Raw genomic sequence first — 17305 nt, 5'->3', positions numbered from 1 at the left:
CACTACGGGGCTCCGGGATCCTGCCTGCAGGGCTGTAGTCCAAAATATCTTGTCTTTTTTTTCTTTGCCTGAGTTTTACCCCTCTCTCTGCTCTCTCTCTCTCTCTGCTCTCTCTCTCTCTCTCTCTCTCTCTCTCTCTCTCTCTCTCTCTCTCCCTCTCTTTCTCTCTCTCTCTCTCACCCCTTCTCACTGACACACACACACACACACACACACACACACACAGGCACACAGCCTCACGTGCATCACACATTCATGTCAACAGGTGGAGGTATTAGTAACACAACCTTGTACTTTTAGGTAGCATAATTGTGTCTTCAATTTTGCCATATATATGATTTGTTCTTGGGATAAGTCATCTTAGAAATATGGGGAATCTTAAATGGATAATGTCATTAAAAAAAATAAGTCATAAGTTTATTCTGAATTGATAGTGTTTCTAGAGGTAAATTCATTTTGTGGTAATATAAGGGGAGATTATGTTGAAATATTTTATTATACATAAACATAAAATACATATATTTTGGGAAGTATTTTATTGTTGACAGTTGATATTGTGGGAAAAGTTGTCTATATATTACCCCATTATTTTCTATATTAACCAATTATTTCATACATGATCCTATTATTCTATATTTGACCCTATTGTTTTATATATCACCCTATCATTTTATATATTACCCTATTATTTTATATATTGCCCTATTATATGTGACAAATATCAACTACTCTAACATCAGATATTTTACACTTTACACGCATACAGACTCAATTACAATGTAAATATTGTGTCAGTTTTAAGTAGTTTATTATTGTTATTATGATCATTATTATTACTTTTTTATGTTACCATTTTATTGTTATTATTATGATGTTAGTGTTACCAGCCTACTGACATCGCCTAAAACATTTACATTTCCACTTGAGGCGTTAAATGTATTCCCCAAATTGCCACCGCTTTGTTAGCAGTGATGTTTAATTGGCTGGAAGAAGATGAATGAGGCTGACAGGAATCAGCTGTCCACAGATTCCCCTGTGAGTCTGACTCGGAAATCATAACCTGGCCGGCTTTTCCTCCTCTGAAACCAGCTCGTTGAACTTGTCACATCTAATTAGGGTGTTAAAACGCACCGAGTGCATCGGTGGGAAACAGTAGGTGGTTGGTCCAGGGCAGCCAATAAGGCCTTTTTGGGTCAGATGGTGGAGGTGGAGGGGGGTTGAGCAGCGTGGTTGGACGGTGATGTTGTTGAATTGGACCGCTGCGGGGTCTTATTTTCTAAGCAGGCCTTCTTTTCCGCTATTACTTCAATTATGGCCATCCAGCAGGCTAAACAGGCCAGCCTGCATGGACTGTAGCCTGCTTTAATTAGGTATGAAATTAATTATAGCAGACATCTATTAAAGACTTTTAAGTTTGGCTAATTTTCTTTCCACAGAGTTTAAAGGTATAACAGTGGATTAATGGCTTACACCCAAAATTACATTTTATTGCATCCCATCATTTCTGCCTGTCAAACAGGTGTCAGGCAATCTTTGAATTTATAGACACAGAAGAGAAAAATAATATCATTCATTTGCTCTCTTTTTTCACCTTCAACAGAATCTTGATAAAGAAATTAAAACGCGGGCATTTGAAATCCAAATCTAAATATATTTAATTTACAATTTCTCCTCGATATTTATGTTTAAATTTCGGGAACAATGTTTTAACTTTAACTGCTTGACTTACATACTCCTCCTGTGCAAATGCGAAAATAGAATTGTCTTAGATTCCCATTTTAAGAGGCCTCGTTCTCTTTTTATTGAAACCTTTTTTTCTTGTATTGGTACAAAAAAAGTCCTGTGATGTCTGACAGCCTACTCTCACCATTGTTGGATGAACAGCCACTAGAAAAGGACGAGAGAAAGAAGAGGGAGGAGAAAAGGCCCTTCTGTTATTTTCTGTCTTGGGACTTGCTGCATAGGCTATTCAGGCAAGTTGATGAACTCCTCCAAAAAGTTTATTAAGGGGCTGAAAACAATAGGAACTAAAGCTTTCGGGTGCCTGGGCAGACAGTTTATAAACTAGCTGCTATTGTGCCTCAAAGGCAGATGCATGAATACTTTTGAATAGGGGCCTTCAAACTGACACGATCGGGCTGGACAGCAGCAGTTTTAAATGGAGAGAGGGTGCTTCTGCTGCAGCTCAGATCTCTGCTTCTTTTTGCATTAATGTACATCTGCAAAGGAAGGGGGAGGAGGAGGAGCTGGGCACTGTCTGTCAATGGCCACGCTGGTTCTCCCTTGGGCTTTAAACTTTATGTGTGCTTAAAAAAGTTAAAAGAAGATATGTGTATTATGTTTGGGTAAACAAGCACTTTCTTAGACTGTTCTCTGAGGAAATTATAGTATATAGAAACAGAGTATGTCCTCATGTTTATTTACTCTTGAAGAACCGAGGTCGTTTTTATCAGCGTCATATTTGGTGAAACGCAAGCCAAAGAAAGTCTGTGAATCATCATAAAAGCAGATGTTTTAATACCTTGCATCCTATTTTCTCCTACTACTAACATTATATTTTGGGTGTGGAAATCACGCTGAGCTGTTATGTTGAGACCAAGAGCAGAGTGTGACAATTGGTCTTCCCTGTTGCTGTGCTGAATTTCAAACAAAACACTTTCAACTATTCCTGATCATTTATTCGCCCGTAAGGAAACAGAAAGCAAGGCAAAGAAAACGGTTGTGTGCTTTGGCGACGTGGATTCACTGTTGATATGTTTTTTTTGAATGGGGCGCGCTGGTTACGCGCACTCAAGGAGATACATTATTCTCCTCCTTTTCAGTAAACAATAGACTGTCACTCTTTATCCCTCTTCCCTCGTCTGTCCCTCCCTCTTCAGCTTTCTCTTTTAGTCCTCTCAGTCTCTGGCTCTGTGCCCCACAACATCAGAGGGAGTCCAGTGATTTGTGACCCCAGCAACCCACACTTAATCTCGCTAAAGAGGGGGAGCATCCAGTTTGCAGTTTGGCGGGCCCCAAATAGACCAAGCCTGCTCTGGCAGGTGTCAACATTAGCAAACAATTGGTCCCCAGTCCCATGCCCCGTACCCCAGTGCGACACTGAACCTAAAGTATTTGAGGCGGCGCTGAAAGGAGCCACATAATAGGGAATGTGGAGGGCGAGGAGAGGAGGGGGAGGACAAGGGAGAGATTACACTCTCAGACAGCTATTAGCAGGGATGAGGCTTTTCTAAACAAACAAAAAAAACAAAAAAAAAGAAGACGATCAATACTGTGTTAGTTTACCAAGTGGAGTCATCATTGTGGCTTTGGAGTATTTATTTTCTGCTCCATTGTTTTTCTTGACTTCTCAAACGTCTGTGGGCCGTATTGGCAATCCAATTTAGTCTGCAGGGGGGGTCCCTGGGAGGCCTATTTCTTCTCCCGGGCAGTTGTGTGTTAGTTGCGGATTTCGCTTGCAGTGGGCAGTTCATTCATAGATTTGGTGTTGTAATGAATCCTGATTGGTGAGTATTACCTTCGACAGTGGACGATGACTGGGCTGCCCGGAGGGAAAACAACACTCAGGGCTGACAGTGCTCTGCTTAGCCCTGTGGGATTGCAGTCCCTCTACTTCATTAGACAGGAGTGTCTTAGCAAAGGGACCAGAGGAAATGGGAAGAGAACGAGTTGACATGTGGACTGTCGCTTCTCTCGAGTGGATATGTGTCTTGACAAGAGGGCCAATGTTTTTTTAAAGGCCATTTATTTATCTCTCACTGCTGATTCCCAGCCATGCCACGAGGAGAGACAAGTGTTCTCCGCAGGGGAGATTATTTTCAAAGGTTTTAATGGAAAAACCTATAATATCGGACACTTAATTGCTTTGAGATGTGCTCTTAGCGTCTTTCCTTCTGCCAGAAGAAAAAAAACAACCAGCTCAGTTCAAGTAACATCCACTAAAACAAACCTCCCGGTGCAGTTGTTCTACTCGCATCATTAGACGAGCTGCCATCATTTTGCTGCAATAAACAAACGTAAATTAACTGACCTCATGACCTCTACAGACAATGGCGCATGTTGTCAGAAAGCAGCAATAACAATGTCAACGAGCAATAAAATGATTTTGAGCATTCATGGCAGAGAAGAAGCCCCAAACGTAGACTGATCAGACTTTTAAATGCAATGTTGTTTTTGTCTCGACTAGGTGAATTGCCGAAGGGGACAGACAGTTTACAGAGTAATTTCAGCTTCAAGCAGTATCTAATTAACCATGTAATTCCATAAATCATCCTCATTTTGTCTAATAAGTTATCTACCAAACAACAAAATGGTGTTGCCGGCTGTCAGATAATGCCAAACAATGACAAAGGCCTGTTAATTTGTGAAAGATCCACCAGTAATTCGTCAGTATATTTATGTAGGCCATATCGGTGAGAAGACAAGTATTGATGTGCAGTTTGGTTTGGTTTCATCCAAATATAATATCTCTGCTGATAAATCTGTACCATCTTGTATTTGACTCAATTGGATTTAACAGACTTTATTCTGTGTTAAGTTTGATAGCATGCTTTTTAAACCCTGTGAGAGATTTTTGAACTGTAATTTTTCCCAAAATATCTTACAATATAGGTTCACATTTAAAATAGTTTTGTTTCCCTTTTGTAGTTTTAAAATTATGATGATCGATCGTTATTAAACACTAAAAATGTGGTGTTGCAGTCCTTTCATTACACAAATCTATTTTGGTTAAATGTAGCATTCAAATTTTATGTTAAATCCCGCTCTTAAGATTTTTCTCTTCAGCTTGAATAATATAGAATAAACTACATAGTGTAATTGAATTTCCTGCCTGTCTGGGGTAATCTTAGTAAAAATGTTAAGATGAACATGGTAATAATAAGCGGGACCTTTGGCAGGAATAGATCTTTGTCTTGGCGATTAAACCATTGTTACTCTGCCAAACAATAAAGCTGAAGGATCACACAAATGAGTATACAGTACATCTCAAGCTGTATTATGTCCATGTTAAATTGTGCAATGGATGAGCAGGTCAGAGCCACATCATTTATTGAAAGAAATGTAGTTTCCTCCAATTCGCCTTGCCACCTAAGGTTGTCAAACTCTGACAGCTGGCACAGATCGGGGACAGTGTGTTGCATTATGACCATCCACTGGTTACCATGGAGCTGCATTAGAAAAGACAAAAGGCATTTCTGGCTAATTTTATTACAATACAGGAATAGCCCACATAATGTGCAACAGTAATTACGTTTAGCACAGTGCGCCCGTGCACTCCCTCAGTGATGAATGAGAAACATTGACCATGGTCTGCTAGTTTAAAAATCGCCATTAGCCTATGCTACTTAGGGCCAGAACATTTCACATTTTATGCTCTTGATCAGCTTCACCACTGAAATATTCATTTGTTTTAATTGTGCATGGGTTTTTTTCACAACCACAAAGACAATAAACATGTTCCCTAAGTGTTGCAAATCAGAAATGTGTTTTTTCCCACCAAGTTAAATGTGTAAGGGGTTGTCCAAACAGTGGGGTGGAGCTCCTGTCCTGGCCGACAAAATAACAACTTCAAATGTTGTCCGCTATTTTCAACTAATGGGCTTATTTCTGCATCGTCAGTCATTCTCTCCTTGGGGAACATGTAGTCTCAGTATAAAAAGCTTTGCTACTGTGCCACATTACAACCCCTCAATATGGAGGGATCTCAGAAATTAATGCCAAGCACTGTAATGCTTCACTGTGCCCAGGAAAAAAATCTCTTTAGAGGAAATATTCATTAAATTAATATAAAGGAAACACTTTGTTCACTTGTAATTCACTGAATGTCAGTCCACTGTGGAGTGAAATAGTATTTTTCAAGATATGTTAAATAATTTCAGCTCGTATAAAAGGTTATGAAGCCGTTTTTTCTGAGGTTTCAAAACCTGCTATGCTGTTTTTATTTTGCACAGGAATAAATTAATATTCAGACGTATAAATCAGTAAATAGTAATAGCCATAATAGTGCTAAAAACAATCAAGTAAAGTGTCGCTTTTTTATTAAAGTTTCCATCATTCTGCACAACTCTTTTTTTCCCTACTCGTGTCCTTGGTGTCGCGCAAACTTTTCCACAATATTTGCTACCCAGCCTTGTCCAGAAAATTAGGAAACTTCCCTTGGGCACATAAAAATGTCCGCTGTGCATTCCTATACTGTGCCCAGTAATCTGTCTTTGGCTTTGTTGAGAAAATGATTTGTTCCTGCAGGAGACCTCGGCTCATAGCCCTGAGACGTTACTGTTTGATTTCCTGCGTAGGTTTTTAGAGCTTTTTGCTGGGGGACCGAGGCTCTGGCTCCAGTGCCATTTGGCAGAGACCCCCATGGGCTCCATTTTTACTTTCTTGTGCTCTCTGTTAATTTCATTACTTTCGCTGTGACCTCAATTAGCGAAGACTCTTGCTCTTGACATTCTGCTTGACAGAAGAGGAAACCTGGTGCAAAGCTCAGTCTTAGTGAGAGGGAAGTGAGAGGTGGCACAGTCTTCCTAACAAGGTTCATGTGTGGTGTCCTCTGGAGTCTTTGTGGGTCGTGTGGCTCTGTTAGATCCTTTCTCGTTCTGCTTTGTTATGTCACAGTACGAAATGATATGATAAGTTAGCAAGTAAATTGAAAAATGTGGGATTTTGCATTATGTGAATGATGAAAATGAACATATTTGCAACGTTAGAAGTGCATTGTTTTGTGTGCAAGTCTTTCAAAACAATAATTTATGTATTAGAAATAATAAATAACCTAAACAGCACTATAGAAGCAACAGTATTTGCCTTAAAGTATGTATTAGAGTTAAAAACAAGTAATTATATTGTTTAGTATCCTAGTTTTAGTCAATAGTATATTAAATAAAATAAAAAATCCCACTCTCCAAGCCCTTCACGCTTTCACACTCAGGCAGCGCAGAGGCATGGGGAGTCAATATGTCAGCGTTTATGGATGCCCTGCGGAGCTGCACAGGGCTGTCAGGCCCCTATTCATGCTCTAATGGCCCCCCGAGGAGCTTGTCTCTCTGGGCTGAAAAGGCCGGGAGGCCCAGTGGACACCCTGTTGTTGAAGGTGAGCGTGCGCTCTCATGGACGCGCCGCGCCTTCATCCATATGACAAGAGCCATAAAAGAGCATCGCTCTCGCTGCTTCTCCCTCTCTGTCTCCTCTGCTTTCTCTTGCGTCTCCCCCACCCTCCCTCCTCTCTCCCACTTTCTCCCCACCTCAAACAGAGAAAAGGGGGCTAATTGTTTGTTGTGAGAGCCAAAGATTATAGAGCCTCCCATCTTTCTTCCTCCTTTGCCTTTTTCTCCTCTTTTTCAACGGCGCCCTATTCCTTTTCTAAAGAATGAGATTTTGTCCGAGAGACAGAGGAATTCCTCAGGAATGTTGCCGTAAAAGAGTCTAAAACTGACACTGGCAATGAGAGGTTGTGCATTTGGCGGCAAAAACAAGGCGGCCGTCTCTATTTTCATCAGGTAGCTTTTTAGTCTGTTTAAAACGTCTTCTTGTAGCTACAGACTTGAAGTTGCACTAAACTTTAGAGCTCTTGTTCACCTCTGCTTTCCTTTCTCACTTGTCCTGTCTTAACACTTGAAATAGATTTTGGGTGCCCTTGGCCCTCGGCCACCAGCTATGAACTGGTAATTCACATGATAGGCGTGAGACAAAGCTGAATCCAATGACATCTGTCCATAAAGGTGAGCTGAGAATGATTTTATTTCCGATAGACGGTGGATTTTTAATATCCTCATGTAAAGTTACACATCTCATCCAGATTCAATTTCAGCTAAATGTCAAATTACGGCCCAGAGAAGGTCACTGACAACCAGAGGAAATTGATGGTGCATTTTGGCATGTTACCAAGTAAACTGTTAACGTGATTTTGCAACGTATGCAGTTCGGTATGTTGTTCGGAATATTTTAATCTAATATATGAATAAATTCTGATTATGCAGAGGCTACGCTCGCTTTTAGAGTTTTGTTTTTGTTTTCCACTCGCAAGGAGATAACTACAGGAGAAGATTATTCATAGAGAATTTGTCTTTAAACCATTCTGGTTATCGCTGTCGTCTATCTTGTATTCACATAAGGTTCCTATCTCAGATACATCCTTCGGTAAATGCCTTGAATCACATGCCTCCTTTAACTTGGCAAGCCCTTTGGGATGAACAGGGAAGTGCATTAAGCGGAGATGCCGCACCATTCTCGGAAAAATGCAAATTGGGAAGTTGTTAGTTATTTGATGTTGCTGCGTGATCCCCCCCGCCCCCGAAACATCCCTCCACTCCAGTGTTGGTGGTTGAATCGCATGCAGTCCTGGGGACAGGCAGGGCTGTTTATATGCAGGCCTGGAGCAGCAAAGACAGCACAGAGACAGATGCATGTCAGAGATAGCAGATCCCATCTCAGGCAAATGCCTCTTATCACAGGCCTGTTTGCATAATTAGGCCTTTTGATATTCACCCCCTCTGACTGACAAAAAGTATAATTGCAGTATCAACTACGACAAAAGGTAGGCACAAAATAAACAAGTCAACATAAATAGGGAGAAAAGACGCGGTGTTATTTTTGTCCTGTGGGAAAAAAAGAGGGAGGAAAAACACCATTTTATACTAAATCTGCTGTCAGTCACAGTCAACTGGTGTGACTCGGTGCTCAGAGGCTGGTCCTGTGAATGCCTGCAAAACACAGAGCGTGAGGCCTGATTGTAATTATGCTGGAACTAATATGCTTTTCAAAATGAGCCATTATGAGCTAATGCTGCACTGCCAAAGCCCTGTCTGTTTTTGTCCCTCTGTCTTGGATAGTTTGCAAAGGTATGGCTGATATTGAGGCCATGGGTTATGATATCAGAGACAGTCTGACTCGGATGAGCACTACTTAACTTTAGGCTAATACTGCTCACAGGTGAGTCAGAGATGAGGGATAAAAACACCGGACTCCTTTCAAAGACATGTTCTCCAACATGTTTCTAATAGAGAAACTTACGATATTTGATTATTACTACCTTTTAGTCGCATATAGAGGGAGTCATTTCTTTTTATTTCATCGTCTACATTTGCAAAAAGTATGTCAGTGTTGTTGCTGTGTTTCAATTTTGGAATTTTGTTTGTTTTCATGGTGGACTTTGCTGTTTTTTCCCGTTATTAAAAGGCCTACACATCTGAGTCGAAGTAGCCTGTAGATATACTCATTTTCAGAATAAAGCTTATTTACCTTTTTAACTTTTTTTCTTGGTGTAATTCATACTGACACAATTTTATAAAATCACTTCATAGATTTTTGCTCCCACTGATCGTAATGCTTCATGATGAACATTTACTCAAGGCCATATAGGTTTATCTTTCTCTAGGAATCAGATGCAACTGTTTCGTCAACATTGTTCAACAACCTGGTAGACACGACGTTTATTGCTCTTGTTATGTATCATAAATCTGTAACCTTACAGATCACTTGGCTAATTGCCGCTATTGAAAGGACAGCTGTGTGTTTAATCAGCATTACCTCAGCGCTGCGGGGGGTAAAGGTGGAGGGCTGAAGGAGTCCGTGGGGTTGGAGGGAGAAGAAGAGAAGGAGGCGGGGAGGGGGTCGATAAGAGGAGGGGAGGGGTTTTGAGGAAACAGGGTGATGATGAGGATCCCATCTGCCGGTAGTCTAAAGAGTCTGTCTGTGGGGTCAGCAGAGGAGCATCAGGGGAGAGAGCAGGCTTTTAATCTCATAGTAACTTTAAAACTATTAACTAGCACCACAAGTCCTTCCAAAGGTCTGGTCAGAATTAAAGCATTGTTAGAGCAAAGTCACACGAAACAATGTGGTGGTTGTCTTCAGCGATTATTTCTAGTGTGGAATCAAACACATTAATTGAAACAGTTAAAGGTTCTCAGTTCGAAATTCAGAGCATTAATATAGCAGCACTCAATGTAAACCTTTACGCCATGTAAAGGTTTTGTGGAATAACTGAGCAGTGAATTAAATCACTCTCCCTCTTTGTGTGTGTTTTGTGCTTTGCCGGGTGCCTTTTAGTGCATGTGAGTCTCTCTGTTGTGCCCCACTGGCTAGCTAATGGCCACCACTCTGCAATGCGCATATACGGCAGTTACCGCTGATAATAGCGTCAACCGTCACGGAAGCGTAGCACCCATCCTCCGGTCCTCCCTCAGATAAACACCGTTAGCTCCTCCAGCACTGTTGGCTCTATTTGCACTGTTAGCACTGTTAGCTGATAGCTGCCGGCTCAGCTGTCGCCATGTTGAGAGCCGTTGGAAGCAATCCCTCTGCTCTGAATTTTGAATTGAGAATCTCACTGCAAGTACATCGATTGTTAGTTTTCATCCATTGTGCAACCATTATTTGTTTTCCGGTACAATATTGCCTCGATCACAACATGCCTTTAATGCTGCATGTGGCTAACAACACCTTTTTAATGTTTTGTCAATTACATGCAAAACAGTCCTATTATAGTTCAGGGATTGATCGTCTTCAATTTAATCTTTTAAACAATTTCCTGTATTGAAACCACCGCTACCACATGTCATGACATTCATTACAATTTAAGCTAAGGTAGCTTTTACTCAAACCATACCCAGTGTTATTTCAAATCTTAATCAAGCACTTACCTAGCAAAAGCAATGTGTAAACCTGATTAATTCCGATTTATAATAGGCACAGTTTTAAATCAATATTAGGGAAACATCTCAGAGGGCCCCTGGAGGAGAGTACACGGCGGTAATCATGCCCACTGGATGGCACATAATTAGATTCTAATTGGATGATAAGTAATGAGACAAGGCATGAGTGGTTTATCAATATCCCATGAACCTGTGAATGGAATTACCACCGTCGTATTATAGGAAGGTCTAATCAGAATGTACCTTTTTGTGCCGAGCAGACCATTAAGGAATTGACCTCGACAGCCCTGCAGGGATTTTGTTCCCTGAGTCCTATTTTGTCTGTGATTGTTAACATTGGCACATCTGTGAGGAGAAAAAGAGACATGAAATTAAGATTTTAAAGTGCTTTTGTTGGTGAAAAAAAATGGTTGTTTTCTCTCTTTATTCGGACATGTATTCGAGCCAGTTTGTAAGTCATCTTCGCTTTGGTCGGACTACAGTAACACCACTGAGTGTAAACTAGAAATCAGTGTCAGGCTCTTTCTTACACCAACATGGAAAGCAGCCATGTGTCTTAACGTAGTCGGCATATAGATGAGTTTTACATTCAACCCCAATCCCAGTTGGCCCCGTGCAGCGTGTGCCATTTTCCATTTTCCCTTGCTCATTACCAACAGGGCTGTTGACCTTGTGCTTCTGGATCATGTACAAGAGCAGATGTGTTGGCTCATAGGGCTTAATGGAGAGCAGCAGTACAACCTATTGTCTGCTGAGGTTTATCAGTCATTAGCCTGATAGCATGCTAAATGTGACACAGATTGCCGCAGCAGTTTACTTGCAAAATGAACTCTGTGAAAGCGCCTCAAACAAAGGGGAGGAAAAGAAAATAATTCGAGGAGGAGAGGACTTTCGTGTCTTCCTCAGAGCCCCTTGAGTATGTGTCTACTCTGGCCCCCACGTCTTCCCGTAGGACACAGAGTTGACTTTGGAAAGTGATCTGCAGACTGCTGGGCTGGTCTCAAGTGTCGTCATGCCAAGTTACCAGGCAAATGGAATACGCATCCTCATGAAAACCAACAAAGGGATATGTGGTGTATGTACATATTCAACTTTGTATGTTCAAGGGTGTTCTGCAGCGGAGTGAGCTTGTGCTTCAAGAATCAATCTTTATTAAAAAGGATAAGACTGAAGAATTGATTTAATGAATGCGGCCTCATGTCCTGCAGCCACATGTAATCCGCAGAGAATCATTGAGCATGAGCTCAGGGGGACAAAAATGTTCGTAGACGACTCATAGAGTGGCCTGTAATGATAGTCTCCATATAATCCCATAATTCCTTGTTTAATTAAACTCTGGAGCTGGCCTTGAGACTCCGCCAGCTCTGTTGCTCTTTTGTTCTCACAGTTGTTATTTGGAGGCTAGGTTTGAGTATTCTTTTGTCCACTTATGTTGAAAGATTTGAATGGAGTGAGCTATAAACAGAGATCGAAGCTGTAAAACAATGAGTTAGGTGGTAGGGACTCAGTCGGGCAAGACATTCAGGTGAGCATTATAGTTTTCATTCGAGTTGAATAGTGAAGGGCTTCTGTCAAAAGCAGAAATCTCTTCATACACCCTCTTCTTCAATATCTTCCTTTATTTTCCCTCTCCCACACTTTCTGGACTGTGCATGATGCAATCCAACTAGGCCTGGAGCAACACTGGCACATCACGCCGCCTTGTCAACGTCTCAATGAGGAAATTATGAAAATATGAATTTTATGACATGAAATGAAAAGGGCCATGTAGTTTGAATAGACATGCAGAGGAGGTGAAAATGATGCAATTTTCTAAATTCAGTTATAATGGTAATGTGCAATGGTAATGCGTATTTGCTGTCAAAAATTTCCCTGTCGGCCTGGATTGTACAGCTTTGTGCTGTATCTATATTCCTCGAGCAAAAATTCAGCTTAGTTGAATGCCTAAAAAGTAATGTAAAATATGTTCTAATTCATTTAATGACAGCAGATGGAAACACATGGGACTGAATGGTTTTGGTGTGATATTGTGTTCTATTTTATACACTTTGGCTGAGCTGTGTATGAGCAGTGTGCCCTGGGCCAATGAGAGAGAAAAGCAGGGTGAGGAGCAGCAAGGTGGCCTGTGCAGATTAACCCCTCTACCCACCGACACCCCCGCTCCCCCTCAGCCCTCTGCCTTCACAGCCTCTGGGGCCCCTCACAGAGGCGGGATTGTGTATCAGGGCCTCTTCTATATTAAATAAATATCCACAGATTAAGATAATATTCTCCCAGTTGTATATTCAGAGAGGAGTTGCTGTCACTTGAATCCTCTGTGTTGCCAGTCTCGCTCTCTGGAGCAACAAAAGAGGCTCCAAAATGCAGATAATGCTGTTAGAGTCCTTTCTTGATCAGTTGCAGCTCAGATTTGATGCTATTTTCTACAAACAACCCCTCAGTTGATTAACACAAAACACTCCTTTACTTGATTTCATTACATGATCACACAGATGGTCCTCTGTCTTTTTCTTTTCAACTCAGGTAACCGCACAGACGAAGGTTCGGATGTAGATTCAGAGCCCGACTTGCCCCTGAAGAGGAAGCAGAGACGCAGTCGCACCACCTTCACCGCTGAGCAGCTGGAGGAGCTGGAGAAGGCTTTTGAAAGGACACATTACCCAGATATCTACACCAGGGAGGAGCTGGCCCAGAGGACAAAACTCACAGAGGCCAGAGTACAGGTACCAGTGACAGAACCAGCGAGACCGAGCATTGTGCTGCAGTTTGCCTGCATTTCGTTTCACCCAAATTATTTAAATATATACATACATATGGTTGTACCGATGCAGAAGGGTTGAGTTTAATTTGTCTCTGACATTTCTGCTTTCAACCAATGCAAATGCATGAATTTGCCTGTCAAGATATTTACCGCAACATTATAAATGTCCTTTTTACTCTGGATAACCAAAGAACAAACTGTAAACCCTTTTTATGGGGACTATTTCTTTGATAGAAAATCCCATTGAAAACCATGCTGTGTAATTGATCATCCAAAATAACAAAGACGTTAGACTGCTAACAACTTACCTTAGACGTAATTTGATTCATCATCATTGTATCATTGGGCGGAGACCGAAATTTCAGAGACGGAAATCTCAAAACCTGGGCAAATAAAACCGAAGATCTCTGCATGCCTAAAGGTAATTGAGGAAATGTGTTTTTTTCATATTTTGGGTGATCCAGTGCTTTAAACACACATGCTTACTTTAAAAGCTTCACCTGCCAACATCAATGTGCTGTAGTCACTCAGAGACTCCTGAAGAAAAAGTAGCTCACATTATGTTTCACCTTGTGAGGGCCTCAGAAAGATCTGTGCTGCCTGAACAGCAAATACCATAATTTCCCTAAACGTACAGCCAAAAGCATAATGTCTTATGTTCTGAAAACGTAAGAATATTGCCCTTCTTTCAGCACTGGATTACTCATTTGTCAGGAAGAAGATCTTACCGTATAGTGCTGTACTTGTAAGGGAGTTTGCTACTTATCATTAGCCTTCATGTTCAAGATGTTTCAGATAAATACTCCCAATCTTCACACCTCAGATACAGGAACCTGTCTGACAGCCTGAGTGCTCTGCAGTTGCATGTTGAAGGAAGATATGTACAGTAGAGTTATAGCAGCAGCTGTTCTTCCAAAGACGGAGAGAGGGAGAAAAAAAGAGGAGAGGAGAGAAAGGGAATGCATTCCTGATGGATTTCTCATTTCGGCCTTTGGCCAGGATCTCATCCCATCACTTTCAAGCTCGCCGCTGCTTGTAAAACCCTCCACATATCACAGAGGGTTCCTCATCCTCTCCAGGGACCCAATGCCCGACAACAACATTAATCAATCAGCCGCTAGTAAAAAAAAAAGGTCTGGGCTACCCTCTCCTCTTACCACAGTCGTTCACACTCCCTCTGAACCCCCCAAACTCCTCACCGCATGCTGACTGTTCATCCCACTACAAACATGCAGTTGGGGTAACTAATTCCACACATGTCTTTGTCCGTCTTAAAAACCTCAACACGCAAGGATGTCCAAAATGTCTGAGTGTTTAATGCCTCACTCAAGGGAGGAGAAATTTATCTCATGGCTGTTATATGGCGATATATTAGTTTTTATTTTGGAGTGTTAGAGTATATGTGGACAAGAGGTTGAAGAAGCGAAAGCATCAATAATTTCCATTTAAAAAATCGACTCTAATACTGTATATTCTGATAATATGTATCTAGAAAATACCAACAATCCTTTGATTTATTACATTAATTCATCATTTTTAAAGCTCGCAGTAAAAGCCATGTAGAAATGCATCAATCTCGTGTCATTCAATGTCAGCATGGAGGACAGTAACACCTCAGGTTTCAAAACAAAATCCATTCTTGTATTAGCACCTGTGTATTTCTGGAGCCTACCTAAAATATCAAAACATGAAAGTGAGAGAAAGAAAGAAGACAGAGTGACTGCTGTGTGTTTGCTGTTAGATAATAGACTTAAATGATGTCATGTGAAAACCTAAGGAATTTGAGTCAGGGCTATAATTTCTTAATGCTGTTTTCCTCATAATCTAATTTTTGACGGCTTTGAACGTCTCTCAAAAGGTCAACTCAAACTTAATTTTCTGAGGTTAGTCAAAATAAATAATGCCTATATAGTTTTCTCTTAGCATTTTCCCAAATATATCTCAAAGGAATAACTATTCTTTAAGTTTTTTTTCCAGATTTTCAATGACAAACACTAACAGCTAAAATGTTTCATGGAGAATTAGATAATAAGTTTATTAGTTTATTAGTTTAAATGTGAAATATACGGTGTGTGTGTGTGTGTGTGTGTGTGTGTGTGTGTGTGTGTGTGTGTGCGTGTGTGTGTGTGTGTGCATGTAGGTGTTGTTTGCATCACAGCGTTCTGAAAATGTCCACCAGCTGGGCTTTTACACAGGTACCCAAAAGGCCCATCATAGGGCAGGAGAGAGGAGACCCTTTGGCCTGGGAGCAAAGCTTCTGCAGCACAGCTGCAGTGACGCATCTTCCAGATGTTGTTCGCAGACAAACTGGTGTTTGGGGCTGAGAGAGAAAGAATAGGCAGGGGGTGTCAGTGCTCCCACAGTCTCATATTTCAACTTGAATCAGTGTCCACGGTCATGGTTCACTGTTACCCATTTGTCATTAAACATGGTGATAATGTGCAGAGTAATTTTTTTCAGGTTGGATTCGGAGGTAAACTGTACTTGTGAGTCAAACACGGCTGCACTGGCACTAAAACGCCACAGCCCAAAGCTGTGTTCCAAATTAACCTGCTAGATTCTTCTGGAAGTGATGAGTGTTTGGCTTAGCGCTGACTCACAACCTAAACTCATAAACAGAGCTAACTCCCGCGTGTCTGCCCTCGCCTGCCATTTTAAGACCCTTTCACCATCCATCTTTATCAGCCCCGCTGCCCCTTTCAGCAGAGCTACCAGCGCTCCTTCACCACCATGAGCCCTGCAATGGTTTTATCACCCCAACGGACAAATTGTGGGATATGATCCGTATCTCTCAGCAATTAGTTCCAGGCTGTCTCAGTGAGAGGGGATACTGCCAAGTCCACCTTCAGTATGTGCTCCGCTGATGCAGTGTGAGCTGCCACTTTCCATCTGATAACCCCTCAGTTTTAACCGGAGCATGGCGGCAAAGCTCATTCCGTGAGCTATTAGAGAAGAGGGCATCATTTGTGTCTGTTTCCTCTGCAGGGTGGACCAGGTGAGGGTATCACTGAGGGGGGAGGAAGCAGGCAATAGGCTGCAGGCCGCTGTAAATCAGCGCTCTCAGATGAAGCAAATTACATTCTTCTCTATTTACACTGAAGTTTTTAAGAGAGTGACTCCTGAGACTCGGCTGAGGCTCATCATCTCAGCATGCCGCCTCCGGCTCGCTTTACCGAATCTGTCACATAGATCCTCTTTCATTACCAATAAACATTCTGCATGTAGCTATTATACTTAGTGGAATCTAATAAGGTATAAGCATTGCGTTTTACGAAGCATGCAAATCAATTTGGTAAAAAAAGTTTCTCTCTTTATCTATGGCTTGTGCTGGCCTGTTGATGCAATGGAATGAGCAGAGGGAAAAGACCGATATGAAGACTGTGCACTGGTCTTCATAGCTTTATGTGAAAGACCAGTATAGGCAAATTCCAACTCAAGTTTTCAACACAGCTAGTGTGAAGATAATCCCATCGGGAGGTATCAGGAGGTACTACACAGTTTCTTGATTGTTATAATACCAGTAGAGTACCAGCGGCAAGAGAGAAAATTACAATGGAGCTGAGTGCTGACAACCAAACCCAACAGGCAACTGTATTCCCGCCAGTATGGGTTTATGTTTCATAAAGGAATAAATAGGATTTGTGTAGATTGTAGGGCAGAAATTGTTGCAATGCATCAGTGTGAATGTTCTAACAGTTTCTTATTATTAGAATTTAAATGACTTTGGTACAGTGCTTCTGTACTCCTGATACTTATCAAGCTAATCCCACTCTCCTCTCAAATTCACACTCCTAGCTACTTTAATTAGCATAGTGCCAGTCTGGAAGGCAAGCAGGGAGGGAATCAGTGAGAGAGAGAGAGAGAGAGAGAGAGAGAGAGAGAGAGAGAGAGAGAG

At 41.4% G+C, this 17305-nt stretch overlaps 1 protein-coding gene across 4 annotated transcripts in view; it reads left to right on the top strand.

The window, feature by feature from the left end:
* The window catches only part of pax7a (paired box 7a), a 45911-nt gene that overhangs the window by 8212 nt on the left and 20394 nt on the right, over positions 1-17305 (top strand). For all 4 annotated transcript variants that reach the window (XM_031867217.1, XM_031867387.1, XM_031867130.1 and 1 more), the window contains one exon: positions 13173-13372. In XM_031867217.1, the coding sequence (XP_031723077.1) occupies positions 13173-13372 (200 nt within the window). The remainder of the gene's footprint in view (positions 1-13172; positions 13373-17305) is intronic.

Source organism: Anarrhichthys ocellatus, unplaced genomic scaffold (assembly GCF_004355925.1).
Source record: "Anarrhichthys ocellatus isolate YVR2014 unplaced genomic scaffold, GSC_Weel_1.0 scaffold1, whole genome shotgun sequence".
Taxonomy (NCBI): domain Eukaryota; kingdom Metazoa; phylum Chordata; class Actinopteri; order Perciformes; family Anarhichadidae; genus Anarrhichthys; species Anarrhichthys ocellatus.
Note: the sequence above shows the minus strand (reverse complement) of the source record. Positions and strands in the feature narration are given on the sequence as shown.